General features: G+C 48.7%; 1 protein-coding gene across 1 annotated transcript in view; it reads right to left on the bottom strand.

Annotated features, from left to right (window-relative positions):
• Window positions 1-18,208, bottom strand: part of LOC139384622 (multiple epidermal growth factor-like domains protein 11) — a 52,652-nt gene that overhangs the window by 9,817 nt on the left and 24,627 nt on the right. Inside the window, exons 8-11 of the mRNA XM_071129440.1 lie at window positions 15,602-15,870; window positions 14,355-14,510; window positions 11,678-11,747; window positions 9,636-9,689 (exon numbers count right to left, since the gene is read on the bottom strand). Of these exons, the coding sequence (XP_070985541.1) occupies window positions 9,636-9,689; window positions 11,678-11,747; window positions 14,355-14,510; window positions 15,602-15,870 (549 nt within the window). The remainder of the gene's footprint in view (window positions 1-9,635; window positions 9,690-11,677; window positions 11,748-14,354; window positions 14,511-15,601; window positions 15,871-18,208) is intronic.

Below are 18,208 nucleotides of genomic sequence, written 5' to 3'. Positions count from 1 at the left end.
AGAGCGGTGGTGAGTGGTCTGAAATCCCTCTCACTGCTTACAGAGCGGTGGTTGAGTGGTCTGAAATCCCTCTCACTGCTTACAGAGCGGTGGTGAGTGGTCTGAAATCCCTCTCACTGCTTACAGAGCGGTGGTGAGTGGTCTGAAATCCCTCTCACTGCTTACAGAGCGGTGGTGAGTGGTCTGAAATCCCTCTCACTGCTTACAGAGCGGTGGTGAGTGGTCTGAAATCCCTCTCACTGCTTACAGAGCGGTGGTGAGTGGTCTGAAATCCCTCTCACTGCTTACAGAGCGGTGGTGAGTGGTCTGAAATCCCTCTCACTGCTTACAGAGCGGTGGTGAGTGGTCTGAAATCCCTCTCACTGCTTACAGAGCGGTGGTGAGTGGTCTGAAATCCCTCTCACTGCTTACAGAGCGGTGGTGAGTGGTCTGAAATCCCTCTCACTGCTTACAGAGCGGTGGTGAGTGGTCACTGCTTACAGAAATCCCTCTCACTGCTTACAGAGCGGTGGTGAGTGGTCTGAAATCCCTCTCACTGCTTACAGAGCGGTGGTGAGTGGTCTGAAATCCCTCTCACTGCTTACAGAGCGGTGGTGAGTGGTCTGAAATCCCTCTCACTGCTTACAGAGCGGTGGTGAGTGGTCTGAAATCCCTCTCACTGCTTACAGAGCGGTGGTGAGTGGTCTGAAATCCCTCTCACTGCTTACAGAGCGGTGGTGAGTGGTCTGAAATCCCTCTCACTGCTTACAGAGCGGTGGTGAGTGGTCTGAAATCCCTCTCACTGCTTACAGAGCGGTGGTGAGTGGTCTGAAATCCCTCTCACTGCTTACAGAGCGGTGGTGAGTGGTCTGAAATCCCTCTCACTGCTTACAGAGCGGTGTTGAGTGGCCTGAAATCCCTCTCACTGCTTACAGAGCGGTGGTGAGTGGTCTGAAATCCCTCTCACTGCTTACAGAGCGGTGGTGAGTGGTCTGAAATCCCTCTCACTGCTTACAGAGCGGTGGTGAGTGGTCTGAAATCCCGCTCACTGCTTACAGAGCGGTGGTGAGTGGTCTGAAATCCCTCTCACTGCTTACAGAGCGGTGGTGAGTGGTCTGAAATCCCTCTCACTGCTTACAGAGCGGTGGTGAGTGGCCTGAAATCCCTCTCATTACTTACAGAGCGGTGGTGAGTGGTCTGAAATCCCTCTCACTGCTTACAGAGCGGTGGTGAGTGGTCTGAAATCCCTCTCACTGCTTACAGAGCGGTGGTGAGTGGTCTGAAATCCCTCTCACTGCTTACAGAGCGGTGGTGAGTGGTCTGAAATCCCTCTCACTGCTTACAGAGCGGTGGTGAGTGGTCTGAAATCCCTCTCACTGCTTACAGAGCGGTGGTGAGTGGTCTGAAATCCCTCTCACTGCTTACAGAGCGGTGGTGAGTGGTCTGAAATCCCTCTCACTGCTTACAGAGCGGTGGTGAGTGGTCTGAAATCCCTCTCACTGCTTACAGAGCGGTGGTGAGTGGTCTGAAATCCCTCTCACTGCTTACAGAGCGGTGGTGAGTGGTCTGAAATCCCTCTCACTGCTTACAGAGCGGTGGTGAGTGGTCTGAAATCCCTCTCACTGCTTACAGAGCGGTGTTGAGTGGTCTGAAATCCCTCTCACTGCTTACAGAGCGGTGGTGAGTGGTCTGAAATCCCTCTCACTGCTTACAGAGCGGTGGTGAGTCCTGAAATCCCTCTCACTGCTTACAGAGCGGTGGTGAGTGGTCTGAAATCCCTCTCACTGCTTACAGAGCGGTGGTGAGTGGTCTGAAATCCCTCTCACTGCTTACAGAGCGGTGGTGAGTGGTCTGAAATCCCTCTCACTGCTTACAGAGCGGTGGTGAGTGGCCTGAAATCCCTCTCACTGCTTACAGAGCGGTGGTGAGTGGTCTGAAATCCCTCTCACTGCTTACAGAGCGGTGGTGAGTGGTCTGAAATCCCTCTCACTGCTTACAGAGCGGTGGTGAGTGGTCTGAAATCCCTCTCACTGCTTACAGAGCGGTGGTGAGTGGTCTGAAATCCCTCTCACTGCTTACAGAGCGGTGGTGAGTGGTCTGAAATCCCTCTCACTGCTTACAGAGCGGTGGTGAGCGAAATCCCTCTCACTGCTTGGTGAGTGGTCTGAAATCCCTCTCACTGCTTACAGAGCGGTGGTGAGTGGTCTGAAATCCCTCTCACTGCTTACAGAGCGGTGGTGAGTGGTCTGAAATCCCTCTCACTGCTTACAGAGCGGTGGTGAGTGGTCTGAAATCCCTCTCACTGCTTACAGAGCGGTGGTGAGTGGTCTGAAATCCCTCTCACTGCTTACAGAGCGGTGGTGAGTGGTCTGAAATCCCTCTCACTGCTTACAGAGCGGTGGTGAGTGGTCTGAAATCCCTCTCACTGCTTACAGAGCGGTGGTGAGTGGTCTGAAATCCCTCTCACTGCTTACAGAGCGGTGGTGAGTGGTCTGAAATCCCTCTCACTGCTTACAGAGCGGTGGTGAGTGGTCTGAAATCCCTCTCACTGCTTACAGAGCGGTGGTGAGTGGTCTGAAATCCCTCTCACTGCTTACAGAGCGGTGGTGAGTGGTCTGAAATCCCTCTCACTGCTTACAGAGCGGTGGTGAGTGGTCTGAAATCCCTCTCACTGCTTACAGAGCGGTGGTGAGTGGTCTGAAATCCCTCTCACTGCTTACAGAGCGGTGGTGAGTGGTCTGAAATCCCTCTCACTGCTTACAGAGCGGTGGTGAGTGGTCTGAAATCCCTCTCACTGCTTACAGAGCGGTGGTGAGTGGTCTGAAATCCCTCTCACTGCTTACAGAGCGGTGGTGAGTGGTCTGAAATCCCTCTCACTGCTTACAGAGCGGTGGTGAGTGGTCTGAAATCCCTCTCACTGCTTACAGAGCGGTGGTGAGTGGTCTGAAATCCCTCTCACTGCTTACAGAGCGGTGGTGAGTGGTCTGAAATCCCTCTCACTGCTTACAGAGCGGTGGTGAGTGGTCTGAAATCCCTCTCACTGCTTACAGAGCGGTGGTGAGTGGTCTGAAATCCCTCTCACTGCTTACAGAGCGGTGGTGAGTGGTCTGAAATCCCTCTCACTGCTTACAGAGCGGTGGTGAGTGGTCTGAAATCCCTCTCACTGCTTACAGAGCGGTGGTGAGTGGTCTGAAATCCCTCTCACTGCTTACAGAGCGGTGGTGAGTGGTCTGAAATCCCTCTCACTGCTTACAGAGCGGTGGTGAGTGGTCTGAAATCCCTCTCACTGCTTACAGAGCGGTGGTGAGTGGTCTGAAATCCCTCTCACTGCTTACAGAGCGGTGGTGAGTGGTCTGAAATCCCTCTCACTGCTTACAGAGCGGTGGTGAGTGGTCTGAAATCCCTCTCACTGCTTACAGAGCGGTGGTGAGTGGTCTGAAATCCCTCTCACTGCTTACAGAGCGGTGGTGAGTGGTCTGAAATCCCTCTCACTGCTTACAGAGCGGTGGTGAGTGGTCTGAAATCCCTCTCACTGCTTACAGAGCGGTGGTGAGTGGTCTGAAATCCCTCTCACTGCTTACAGAGCGGTGGTGAGTGGTCTGAAATCCCTCTCACTGCTTACAGAGCGGTGGTGAGTGGTCTGAAATCCCTCTCACTGCTTACAGAGCGGTGGTGAGTGGTCTGAAATCCCTCTCACTGCTTACAGAGCGGTGGTGAGTGGTCTGAAATCCCTCTCACTGCTTACAGAGCGGTGGTGAGTGGTCTGAAATCCCTCTCACTGCTTACAGAGCGGTGGTGAGTGGTCTGAAATCCCTCTCACTGCTTACAGAGCGGTGGTGAGTGGTCTGAAATCCCTCTCACTGCTTACAGAGCGGTGGTGAGTGGTCTGAAATCCCTCTCACTGCTTACAGAGCGGTGGTGAGTGGTCTGAAATCCCTCTCACTGCTTACAGAGCGGTGGTGAGTGGTCTGAAATCCCTCTCACTGCTTACAGAGCGGTGGTGAGTGGTCTGAAATCCCTCTCACTGCTTACAGAGCGGTGGTGAGTGGTCTGAAATCCCTCTCACTGCTTACAGAGCGGTGGTGAGTGGTCTGAAATCCCTCTCACTGCTTACAGAGCGGTGGTGAGTGGTCTGAAATCCCTCTCACTGCTTACAGAGCGGTGGTGAGTGGTCTGAAATCCCTCTCACTGCTTACAGAGCGGTGGTGAGTGGTCTGAAATCCCTCTCACTGCTTACAGAGCGGTGGTGAGTGGTCTGAAATCCCTCTCACTGCTTACAGAGCGGTGGTGAGTGGTCTGAAATCCCTCTCACTGCTTACAGAGCGGTGGTGAGTGGTCTGAAATCCCTCTCACTGCTTACAGAGCGGTGGTGAGTGGTCTGAAATCCCTCTCACTGCTTACAGAGCGGTGGTGAGTGGTCTGAAATCCCTCTCACTGCTTACAGAGCGGTGGTGAGTGGTCTGAAATCCCTCTCACTGCTTACAGAGCGGTGGTGAGTGGTCTGAAATCCCTCTCACTGCTTACAGAGCGGTGGTGAGTGGTCTGAAATCCCTCTCACTGAAATCCCTCTCACTGCTTACAGAGCGGTGGTGAGTGGTCTGAAATCCCTCTCACTGCTTACAGAGCGGTGGTGAGTGGTCTGAAATCCCTCTCACTGCTTACAGAGCGGTGGTGAGTGGTCTGAAATCCCTCTCACTGCTTACAGAGCGGTGGTGAGTGGTCTGAAATCCCTCTCACTGCTTACAGAGCGGTGGTGAGTGGTCTGAAATCCCTCTCACTGCTTACAGAGCGGTGGTGAGTGGTCTGAAATCCCTCTCACTGCTTACAGAGCGGTGGTGAGTGGTCTGAAATCCCTCTCACTGCTTACAGAGCGGTGGTGAGTGGTCTGAAATCCCTCTCACTGCTTACAGAGCGGTGGTGAGTGGTCTGAAATCCCTCTCACTGCTTACAGAGCGGTGGTGAGTGGTCTGAAATCCCTCTCACTGCTTACAGAGCGGTGGTGAGTGGTCTGAAATCCCTCTCACTGCTTACAGAGCGGTGGTGAGTGGTCTGAAATCCCTCTCACTGCTTACAGAGCGGTGGTGAGTGGTCTGAAATCCCTCTCACTGCTTACAGAGCGGTGGTGAGTGGTCTGAATCCCTCTCACTGCTTACCCTCTCACTGCTTACAGAGCGGTGGTGAGTGGTCTGAAATCCCTCTCACTGCTTACAGAGCGGTGGTGAGTGGTCTGAAATCCCTCTCACTGCTTACAGAGCGGTGGTGAGTGGTCTGAAATCCCTCTCACTGCTTACAGAGCGGTGGTGAGTGGTCTGAAATCCCTCTCACTGCTTACAGAGCGGTGGTGAGTGAAATCCCTCTCACTGCTTACAGAGCTGGTCTGAAATCCCTCTCACTGAAATCCCTCTCACTGCTTACAGAGCGGTGGTGAGTGGTCTGAAATCCCTCTCACTGCTTACAGAGCGGTGGTGAGTGGTCTGAAATCCCTCTCACTGCTTACAGAGCGGTGGTGAGTGGTCTGAAATCCCGCTCACTGCTTACAGAGCGGTGGTGAGTGGTCTGAAATCCCTCTCACTGCTTACAGAGCGGTGGTGAGTGGTCTGAAATCCCTCTCACTGCTTACAGAGCGGTGGTGAGTGGTCTGAAATCCCTCTCACTGCTTACAGAGCGGTGGTGAGTGGTCTGAAATCCCTCTCACTGCTTACAGAGCGGTGGTGAGTGGTCTGAAATCCCTCTCACTGCTTACAGAGCGGTGGTGAGTGGTCTGAAATCCCTCTCACTGCTTACAGAGCGGTGGTGAGTGGTCTGAAATCCCTCTCACTGCTTACAGAGCGGTGGTGAGTGGTCTGAAATCCCTCTCACTGCTTACAGAGCGGTGGTGAGTGGTCTGAAATCCCTCTCACTGCTTACAGAGCGGTGGTGAGTGGTCTGAAATCCCTCTCACTGCTTACAGAGCGGTGGTGAGTGGTCTGAAATCCCTCTCACTGCTTACAGAGCGGTGTTGAGTGGTCTGAAATCCCGCTCATTACTTTAACCAACACCCATCTATTGTTGTGACTTTCTGGACCTACCATTTAACCAACACCCATCTATTGTTGTGACTTTCTGGACCTACCATTTAACCAACACCCATCTATTGTTGTGACTTTCTGGACCTACCATTTAACCAACACCCATCTATTGTTGTGACTTTCTGGACCTACCATTTAACCGACACCCATCTATTGTTGTGACTTTCTGGACCTACCATTTAACCAAAACCCATCTATTGTTGTGACTTTCTGGACCTACCATTTAACCAACACCCATCTATTGTTGTGACTTTCTGGACCTACCATTTAACCAACACCCATCTATTGTTGTGACTTTCTGGACCTACCATTTAACCAACACCCATCTATTGTTGTGACTTTCTGGACCTACCATTTAACCAACACCCATCTATTGTTGTGACTTCCTGGACCTACCATTTAACCAACACCCATCTATTGTTGTGATTACAGCTGTAAGTCTCTTGGGGTAGGTCTCTATAAGTTTGGCACATCTAGCCACTGGGATTTTTGCCCATTCTTCAAGGCAAAACTGCTCCAGCTCCTTCAAGTTGGATGGGTTCCGCTGGTGTACAGCAATCTTTAAGTCATACAACAGATTCTCAATTGGATTGAGGTCTGGGCTTTGACTAGACCATTCCAAGACATTTACATGTTTCCCCTTAAACCACTCGAGTGTTGTATTAGCAATATGCTTAGGGTCATTGTCCTGCTGGAAGGTGAACCTCCTTCCCAGTCTCAAATCTCTGGAAGACTGAAAAAGGTTTCCCTCAAGAATTTTCCTGTATTTAGCGCCATCCATCATGTCTCCAGTTCTGACCAGTTTCCCAGTCCCTGCCTATGAAAAACATCCTCACAGCATGATGCTGCCACCACCATGCTTCACTGTGGGGATAGTGTTCTCGGGGTGATGAGAGGTGTTGGGTTTGCGCCAAACATAGCGTTTTCCTTGATGGCCAAAAAGCTAAATTCTAGTCTCATCTGACCAGAGTACCTTCTTCCATATGTTTTTGGAGTCTCTCACGTGCCTTTTTAGCTGAACACCAAACGTGTTTGCTTATTTTTTTCTTTAAGCAATGGCTTTTTTTCTGGCCACCCTTCCGTAAAGCCCAGCTCTGTGGAGTGTACGGCTTAAAGTGGTCCTATGCACAGATACTCCAATCTCCGCTGTGGAGCTTTGCAGCTCCTTCAGGGTCATCTTTGGTCTCTTTGTTGCCTCTCTGATTAATGCCCTCCTTGCCTGGTTCATGAGTTTTGGTGGGCGGCCCAGGTTTGTTGTGGGGTTTCATAGCAGAGGGGGTGAATACTGTATGCACGCACCACTTTTCAGTTGTTTTATTTTCTTGACATTTTTCAACAAGTACATTTTTTCATTTGACTATTTTGTGTTTGTCCATTACATGAACTCCAAATAAAAATATATTTAAATTACAGGTTGTAATGCAACAACATAGGAAAAAATGCCAAGGGGGATTCTTGCTTTTGCAAGGCACTGTAGGCAGCAGCCTCTCTGAGTTAGTGATTGAGGTTTAGCAGCCTGAAGACCTTGAGATAGAAGCTGTTCTTCAGTCTCTCCGTCCCAGCTTTGATGCACCTGTACCGACCTCGCCTTCTGGATGGTAGCGGTGTGAACAGGAAGTGGCTCGGGTGGTTGTTGTCCTTGATGATCTTTTTGGCCTTCCTATGATATTGGGTGCTATAGGTGTCATGGAGGGCAGGTAGCTTGCCCCCGGTGATGTGTTGTGCAGACCTCACTTCCCTCTGGAGAGCCTTGCGGTTGAGGGCGGTGCAGTTGCCGTACCAGGCTGTGATACAGGCCAACAGGATGCTCTCAATTGTGCATCTGTAAAACTTTGGGAGGGTTTTAGGTGACAAGCCACATTTCTTCAGCTTCCTGAGGTTGAAGATGTGCTGTTGCTCCTTCTTCACCACGCTGTCTGTGTGGGTGGACCATTTCAGTTTGTCCACGATGTGTATGCCGAGGAACTTACAACTTTCCACCTTCTCCACTACTGTCCCTTTGATGTGGATAGGGGGGTGCTCCCTCTGCTGTTTCCTGAAGTCCACGATCATCTCCTTTGTTTTGTTGACGTTGGGTGAGAGGTTATTTTCCTAGCACAACAACCCCAGGGCCCTAACCTCATCCCTGTAGGCTGTCTCGTCATTGTTGGTAATCAGACCACACTCCCTCTCTTCTTTAGTTGTGGACACTACATCACCACACTCCCTCTCTTCTTTAGTAGTGGACACTACATCACCACACTCCCTCTCTTCTTTAGTAGTGGACACTACATCACCACACTCCCTCTCTTCTTTAGTAGTGGACACTACATCACCACACTCCCTCGCTTCTTTAGTAGTGGACACTACATCACTACACTCCCTCTCTTCTTTAGTTGTGGACACTACATCACCACACTACATCACCACACTACATCACCACACTCCCTCTCTTCTTTAGTTGTGGACACTACATCACCACACTACATCACCACACTCCCTCTCTTCTTTAGTTGTGGACACTACATCACCACACTCCCGCTCTTCTTTAGTAGTGGACACTACATCACCACACTCCCTCTCTTCTTTAGTAGTGGACACTACATCACCATACTCCCTCTCTTCTTTAGTTGTGGACACTACATCACCACACTCCCTCTCTTCTTTAGTTGTGGACACTACATCACCACACTACATCACCACACTCCCTCTCTTCTTTAGTTGTGGACACTACATCATCACACTCCCTCTCTTCTTTAGTAGTGGACACTACATCACCACACTCCCTCTCTTCTTTAGTAGTGGACACTACATCACCATACTCCCTCTCTTCTTTAGTTGTGGACACTACATCACCACACTCCCTCTCTTCTTTAGTTGTGGACACTACATCATCACACTCCCTCTCTTCTTTAGTTGTGGACACTACATCACCACACTCCCTCTCTTCTTTAGTAGTGGACACTACATCACTACACTACATCACCACACTCCCTCTCTTCTTTAGTTGTGGACACTACATCACCACACTCCCTCTCTTCTTTAGTAGTGGACACTACATCACTACACTACATCACCACACTCCCTCTCTTCGTTAGTAGTGGACACTACATCACCACACTCCCTCTCTTCTTTAGTTGTGGACACTACATCACCACACTCATTCTCTTGCTCTTGGTTCCTCCTCATCTTTGTAAGTGATTTTGCACCTGTGTGTTTTATCAGTTTCTTTATGAAAATATTTAGTGAACTCCATGACAGTAGCTAAAGCAAGGGGCTATAGCAGCACACAAGTAGACTATACAAATGCATGCTGGGACAGGCATGCCCTGAGCTCATGAAGAGAGCGCTGCTGGAGAGGTACTGGAGCGAAACTGGAGCGGGCGAGAAGGCCGGCGTTCCAGCCTTTGGGAAACTCGCTCCGCGCTCCAGTCAAATTGAGCACGTTCCACTCCTCGCTCCACTCACATACTCTAACACAAACACACACACAGCACACATGCAGTCACACACTACAGTGCAGGAAAGTCTTTGGGTAACACAGACCAACCACTCTGTTTATATGAGATGGTCTTCTTCATAAGGACATAGTGGAGTCTCATACTCTACCTCTGTAGTACTGTTCATGGTAGGAGCTGTAGCGTCTGTCTACATGGTACACACCTACAGAGATGTTAAAGGGACAGATTAAGAGTCTGTCTACACGGTACACACCTACAGAGATGTTAAAGAGACAGATTAAGAGTCTGTCTATACGGTACACACCTACAGAGATGTTAAAGAGACAGATTAAGAGTCTGTCTATACGGTACACACCTACAGAGATGTTAAAGGGACAGATTAACTATGTTTAACTATATGGCCATCTATACAGAAGGTGTTCCTAATGTTTTGAACAGTCAGTGTATCTATACAGCAGGTGTTCCTAATGTTTTGAACAGTCAGTGTATATGGCCATCTATACAGAAGGTGTTCCTAATGTTATGAACAGTCAGTGTATATGGCCATCTATACAGAAGGTGTTCCTAATGTTATGAACAGTCAGTGTTTTTGGCCATCTATACAGCAGGTGTTCCTAATGTTTTGAACAGTCAGTGTATATGGCCATCTATACAGAAGGTGTTCCTAATGTTATGAACAGTCAGTGTATATGGCCATCTATACAGAAGGTGTTCCTAATGTTATGAACAGTCAGTGTTTTTGGCCATCTATACAAAAGGTGTTCCTAATGTTTTGAACAGTCAGTGTATCTATACAGCAGGTGTTCCTAATGTTTTGAACAGTCAGTGCATCTATACAGCAGGTGTTCCTAATGCTTTGAACAGTCAGTGTATCTATACAGCAGGTGTTCCTAATGTTTTGATACAGCAGGTGTTCCTAAAGTTTTGAACAGTCAGTGTATATGGCCATCTATTCAGCAGGTGTTCCTAATGTTTTGAACAGTCAGTGTATATGGCCACCTATACAGAAGGTGTTCCTAAAGTTTTGAACAGTCAGTGTATATGGCCATCTATACAGAAGGTGTTCCTAAAGTTTTGTTAACTTCTTGGTGACAGGGGGCAGTATGGCCATCTAAACAGCATGAAATACATGCCCAAATTCAACTGCTTGCTACTCATCCCCAGAAGATAAGATATGAATATTATTAGTAGATTTGGATATAAAACACTCTGAAGTTTCTAAAACGGTTTGAATCATGTCTGTGAGTATAACACAACTTATTTAGCAGGCGAAACCCCGAGGACAAACCATTCAGATTTTTTTTTTTTAGGTCACTCTCTTTTCAATGGGTTTCATTGGGAATCCAGATTTCTAAGGGACCTTCTTGCAGTTCCTATCGCTTCCACTGGATGTCAACAGTCGTTAGAAATTGGTTGAGGTTTTTCCTTTGTGTAATGAAGAAGTAGGGCCATCTTGAACGAGGGTAACTTGAAGTGTACTGTTAGATAGAGGCGCGTGACCAGAAAGCATGCTACAGTTTGTTTTCCTCCTGTATTGAACACAGATCATCCCGTCTTCAATTTTATCGATGATTTATGTTAAAAAATACCTAAAGTTTTATTACAAAAGTAGTTTGAAATGTTTTGGCAAAGTTTACAGGTAACTTTTGAGATATTTTGTAGTCACGTTGCGCAAGTTGGAACCGGTGTTTTTCTGGATCAAACGCGCCAAATAAATGGACATTTTGGATATATATCAACGGAATTAATCGAACAGAAGGACCATTTGTAATGTTTATGGGACATATTGGAGTGCCAACAGAAGAAGCTCGTCAAAGGTAAGGCATGAATTATATCTTTATTTCTGCGTTTTGTGTCGCGCCTGCAGGGTTGAAATATGGTTTTCTCTCTTTGTTCACTATGGTGCTATCCTCAGATAATGGCATCGTTTGCTTTCGCCGAAAAGCCTTTTTGAACTCTGACATGTTGGCTGGATTCACAACACGTGTAGCTTTAATTTGCTCTCTTGCATGTGTGATTAAATGAACGTTTGATTTTTATAGTAATTTATTTGAATTTGGCGCTCTGCATTTCCTCTGGCTTTTGGCCAGGTGGGACGCTACCGTCCCACATATCCCAGAGAGGTTAATTAAACAATCCCAAATCAACTTGTATTTACAATGGGTTTTATAAGGGAGTCATCAGACATACCCAGTTCATCGAGGTTATAGTAGGCTGTCCACTCTGGAGCACTATTCCTGTTTAACCTCTTGTCCTTCACCTGGGAAGGAAACACAGACAGACTGAGGACCCCAGCAAGAGTAGCTGCTACACACAGACAGACTGAGGGCCCCAGCAAGAGTAGCTGCTACACACAGACAGACTGAGGGCCCCAGCAAGAGTAGCTGCTACACACAGACAGACTGAGGACCACAGGAAGAGTAGCTGCTACACGTGGAACAGCTAAAGAGGACCACAGGAAGAGTAGCTGCTGCACGTGGAACAGCTAATGAGGACCACAGGAAGAGTAGCTGCTACACGTGGAACAGCTAATGAGGACACCAGGAAGAGTAGCTGCTACACGTGGAACAGCTGATGAGGACCCCAGGAAGAGTAGCTGCTGCACGTGGAACAGCTAATGAGGACCACAGGAAGAGTAGCTGCTACACACAGACAGACTGAGGACCACAGGAAGAGTAGCTGCTACACGTGGAACAGCTAATGAGGACCACAGGAAGAGTAGCTGCTGCACGTGGAACAGCTAATGAGGACCACAGGAAGAGTAGCTGCTACACGTGGAACAGCTAATGAGGACACCAGGAAGAGTAGCTGCTACACGTGGAACAGCTGATGAGGACCCCAGGAAGAGTAGCTGCTGCACGTGGAACAGCGAATGAGGACCACAGGAAGAGTAGCTGCTGCACGTGGAACAGCTAATGAGGACCACAGGAAGAGTAGCTGCTGCACGTGGAAAAGCTAATGAGGACCACAATAAGAGTAGCTTCTACACGTGGACCAGCTAATGAGGACCACAGGAAGAGTAGCTGCTACACGTGGAACAGCTAATGAGGACCACAGGAAGAGTAGCTGCTACACGTGGAACAGCTGATGAGGTCCACAGGAAGAGTAGCTGCTACACGTGGAACAGCTAATGAGGACCACAGGAAGAGTAGCTGCTAGACGTGGAAAAGCTAATGAGGACCACAAGAAGAGTAGCTGCTACACGTGGACCAGCTAATGAGGACCACAGGAAGAGTAGCTGCTACACGTGGAACAGCTAATGAGGACCACAGGAAGAGTAGCTGCTACACGTGGAACAGCTAATGAGGACCCCAGGAAGAGTAGCTGCTACACGTGGAACAGCTAATGAGGACCACAGGAAGAGTAGCTGCTACACGTGGAACAGCTGATGAGGACCACAGGAAGAGTAGCTGCTACACGTGGAACAGCTAATGAGGACCACAGGAAGAGTAGCTGCTACACGTGGAACAGCTAATGAGGACCACAGGAAGAGTAGCTGCTACACGTGGAACATCTGATGAGGACCACAGGAAGAGTAGCTGCTACACGTGGAACAGCTAATGAGGACCCCAGGAAGAGTAGCTGCTGCACGTGGAACAGCTTATGAGGACCCCAGGAAGAGTAGCTGCTGCACGTGGAACAGCTAATGAGGACCACAGGAAGAGTAGCTGCTGAACGTGGAACAGCTAATGAGGACCACAGGAAGAGTAGCTGCTGAACGTGGAACAGCTAATGAGGACCACAGGAAGAGTAGTTGCTACACGTGGAACAACTAATGAGGACCACAGGAAGAGTAGCTGCTGAACGTGAAACAGCTAATGAGGACCACAGGAAGAGTAGCTGCTGAACGTGGAACAGCTAATGAGGACCACAGGAAGAGTAGTTGCTGTACGTGGAACAGCTGATGAGGACCACAGGAAGAGTAGCTGCTACACGTGGCACAACACACAAAGAACTGACACATGTTTCTTGGAGAATGCCAATGCACAGGTAACTGCCAGAATAAAGAAAACACTTGAGTAGATGAGGGATACAAAGTATATTGAAAGCAGGTGCTTCCACACAGGTGTGGTTCCAGAGTTAATTAAGCAATTAACATAGTAATGGTAGCTTTTATGCTTTCCCATACAATGACAATGCCCCCTACACATGTAACGAGTGGTCACTGAATGGTTGGATGAGCATGAAAAACAAAATAAACCATGTGACCTGGCCGTTTCAGTCACCAGATCTCAACCCAACTGAACACTTCTGGGAGATTGTGGAGCGGCACCTGAGACCAGCGTTTTCCAACCACCATCAACAAAACACCAAAACGATTGAATTTCTGGAGGAAGAACGATGTCACATCCCTCCGATAGAATGATGTCACATCCCTCCAATAGAACGATGTCACATCCCTCCAATAGAACGGTGTCACATCCCTCCAATAGAATGATGTCACATCCCTCCAATAGAACGATGTCATATCCCTCCAATAGAACGGTGTCACATCCCTCCAATAGAACGATGTCACATCCCTCCAATAGAATGATGTCACATCCCTCCAATAGAATGATGTCACATCCCTCCAATAGAATGATGTCACATCCCTCCGATAGAATGATGTCACATCCCTCCAATAGAATGATGTCACATCCCTCCAATAGAATGATGTCACATCCCTCCAATAGAACGATGTCACATCCCTCCAATAGAATGATGTCACATCCCTCCAATAGAGAGTTCCAGACACCTGTAGAATCTATGCCGAGGTGCATTGAAGCTGTTCTGTCTGATCGTGGTGAAAACTATTAATTTTCTTTATTTTGGCAGTTGTCTGTATGTACTCTTAGCATAAATAACGTTAACGTTCGTTGCCACCCACCTTGGCCCTTCTGGTCTTCTTGTCAGGCTTGGCGTAGTGGCCAGCGTAGGTACATGCTCCCAGAGTGTGGTAGGAGGGGTTAGTGAAACAACGACTGACGTTGCTGATGGTAGGAGAGGAGTCTAGAGAGGAGAACAAAGCCTGTACACTGATGCCCTGCTCACCACGGAAACATCAGCTTGTAGCATAGGACTCTACACACACACACACACACACTCACAGTCACATGGGCGAGCACGCAAGCAAACGCAAAAACACACAGCTCCATGGGGACATTTTCAATACAAGGTTGTTTAAAACAGAGGTTTCATCAGGAAGCTGAGTTCGCTGAGAACACAAACAGCAAGAGAGAGGAGGATCTAGCTGGAAAGAGAGTTCAGTCAGATCACCCCTGAATTTAGTTAGATCACCCCCCAATTTCAGTCAGATCACCCCCGAGGGCTGTGGAGAGGGACCACACTGCAAAGAGACAGTCCTGTAGAGAGAGTCGAAACTGTAAAGAGACAGTCCTGTAGAGAGAGTCCACACTGTAAAGAGACAGTCCTGTAGAGAGAGTCCACACTGTAAAGAGACAGTCCTGTAGAGAGAGTCCACACTGTAAAGAGACAGTCCTGTAGAGAGAGTCCACACTGTAAAGAGACAGTCCTGTAGAGAGAGTCCACACTGTAAAGAGACAGTCCTGTAGAGAGAGTCCACACTGTAAAGAGACAGTCCTGTAGAGAGAGACCACACTGTAAAGAGACAGTCCTGTAGAGAGAGTCCACACTGCAAAGAGACAGTACTGTGGAGAGAGTCCACACTGTAAAGAGACAGTCCTGTAGAGAGAGTCCACACTGTAAAGAGACAGTCCTGTAGAGAGAGTCCACACTGTAAAGAGACAGTCCTGTAGAGAGAGTCCACACTGTAAAGAGACAGTCCTGTAGAGAGAGTCCACACTGTAAAGAGACAGTCCTGTAGAGAGAGACCACACTGACTTAGTTAACATGACTAAGTGGTAGAGTCTGGAGCGTCTCACCAGAGAGGGAGTAACCCTGACTGACTTAGTTAACATGACTAAGTGGTTGAGTCTGGAGAGTCTCACCAGAGAGGGAGTAACCCTGACTGACTTAGTTAACATGACTTAGTGGTAGAGTCTGGAGAGTCTCACCAGAGAGGGAGTAACCCTGACTGACTTAGTTAACATGACTAAGTGGTAGAGTCTGGAGCGTCTCACCAGAGAGGGAGTAACCCTGACTGACTTAGTTAACATGACTAAGTGGTAGAGTCTGGAGCGTCTCACCAGAGAGGGAGTAACCCTGGCTGCTGATCCTCAGGGCAGGGCTGTAGGACACACTGGGCATGTGCTGCCCTCCTTTCTCTCTCTGGTGATGCCGCCACCACACCACCACCCCCAACACGCTCATGATGAAGAGGAGGAGGAAGATGATGCCTATGACAGCGCCCGCTGACTGGTGCTCTGATGCCAAGGCCGGGCTGATCTTAGTGTAAGGATTCAGCTCCTCCATCATCAGGGCAGCTGGAATAGAGAGGGGGAGGCATATTTATACAAACACTAACACAGATCACCATTAATACACACAGAAACACCAGACCTGGATCAAATACTGGAATAAACACCAGACCTGGATCAAATACTGTAATAAACACCAGACCTGGATCAACTACTGTAGTAAACACCAGACCTGGATCAAATACTGGAATAAACACCAGACCTGGATCAAATACTGTAATAAACACCAGACCTAGATCAAATACTGAAATAAACACCAGACCTGGATCAAATACTGTAGTAAACACCAGACCTGGATCAAATACTGGAATAAACACCAGACCTGGATCAAATACTGTAATAAACACCAGACCTGGATCAAATACTGTAATAAACACCAGGCCTGGATCAAATACTGTGATAAACACCAGACCTGGATCAAATACTGTAATATACACCAGACCTGGATCAAATACTGTAATAAACACCAGACCTGGATCAAATACTGTAGTAAACACCAGACCTGGATCCTTCTGTTCACCTGATTTAGAATTCCTCACAATCAAATGTAGCCTGCATTATCTACCAAGAGAATTCTCTTCGATTATAATCACAGCCGTATATATCCCCCCCAAGCAGACACATCGATGGCTCTGAATGAACTTTATTTGACTCTTTGCAAACTGGAAACCATTTATCCGGAGGCTGCATTCATTGTAGCTGGGGATTTTAACAAAACTAATCTGAAAACAAGACTCCCTAAATTTTATCAGCATATCGATTGCGCAACCAGGGGTGGAAAGACCTTGGATCATTGTTACTCTAACTTCCGCGACGCATATAAGGCCCTGCCCCGCCCCCCTTTCGGAAAAGCTGACCACGACTCCATTTTGTTGATCCCTGCCTACAGACAGAAACTAAAACAAGAGGCTCCCACGCTGAGGTCTGTCCAACGCTGGTCCGACCAAGCTGACTCCACACTCCAAGACTGCTTCCATCACGTGGACTGGGACATGTTTCGTATTGCGTCAGACAACAACATTGACGAATACGCTGTTTCGGTGTGCGAGTTCATTAGAACGTGCGTTGAAGATGTCGTTCCCATAGCAACGATTAAAACATTCCCTAACCAGAAACCGTGGATTGATGGCAGCATTCGCGTGAAACTGAAAGCGTGAACCACTGCTTTTAATCAGGGCAAGGTGTCTGGTAACATGACCGAATACAAACAGTGCAGCTATTCCCTCCGCAAGGCTATCAAACAAGCTAAGCGTCAGTACAGAGACAAAGTAGAATCTCAATTCAACGGCTCAGACACAAGAGGCATGTGGCAGGGTCTACAGTCAATCTCGGACTACAGGAAGAAATCCAGCCCAGTCACGGACCAGGATGTCCTGCTCCCAGGCAGACTAAATATTTTTTTTGCCCGCTTTGAGGACAATACAGTGCCACTGACACGGCCTGCAACGAAAACATGCGGTCTCTCCTTCACTGCAGCCGAGGTGAGTAAGACATTTAAACATGTTAACCCTCGCAAGGCTGCAGGCCCAGACGGCATCCCCAGCCGCGCCCTCAGAGCATGCGCAGACCAGCTGGCCGGTGTGTTTACGGACATATTCAATCAATCCCTATACCAGTCTGCTGTTCCCACATGCTTCAAGAGGGCCACCATTGTTCCTGTTCCCAAGAAAGCTAAGGTAACTGAGCTAAACGACTACCGCCCCGTAGCACTCACTTCCGTCATCATGAAGTGCTTTGAGAGACTAGTCAAGGACCATATCACCTCCACCCTACCTGACACCCTAGACCCACTCCAATTTGCTTACCGCCCAAATAGGTCCACAGACGATGCAATCTCAACCACACTGCACACTGCCCTAACCCATCTGGACAAGAGGAATACCTATGTGAGAATGCTGTTCATCGACTACAGCTCGGCAAGCTCGAGACCCTGGGTCTCGACCCCGCCCTGTGCAACTGGGTACTGGACTTCCTGACGGGCCACCCCCAGGTGGTGAGGGTAGGCAACAACATCTCCCCCCCGCTGATCCTCAACACTGGGGCCCCACAAGGGTGCGTTCTGAGCCCTCTCCTGTACTCCCTGTTCACCCACGACTGCGTGGCCACGCACGCCTCCAACTCAATCATCAAGTTTGCGGACGACACAACAGTGGTAGGCTTGATTACCAACAACGATGAGACGGCCTACAGGGAGGAGGTGAGGGCCCTCGGAGTGTGGTGTCAGGAAAATAACCTCACACTCAACGTCAACAAAACTAAGGAGATGATTGTGGACTTCAGGAAACAGCAGAGGGAACACCCCCCTATCCACATCGATGGAACAGTAGTGGAGAGGGTAGCAAGT

The sequence above is a fragment of the Oncorhynchus clarkii genome, chromosome 26, assembly GCF_045791955.1.
Source record: "Oncorhynchus clarkii lewisi isolate Uvic-CL-2024 chromosome 26, UVic_Ocla_1.0, whole genome shotgun sequence".
Classification (NCBI taxonomy): Eukaryota; Metazoa; Chordata; class Actinopteri; order Salmoniformes; family Salmonidae; genus Oncorhynchus; species Oncorhynchus clarkii.
The sequence above is the reverse complement of the archived record's forward strand: the minus strand, read 5'-3'. Positions and strand labels throughout refer to the sequence as shown.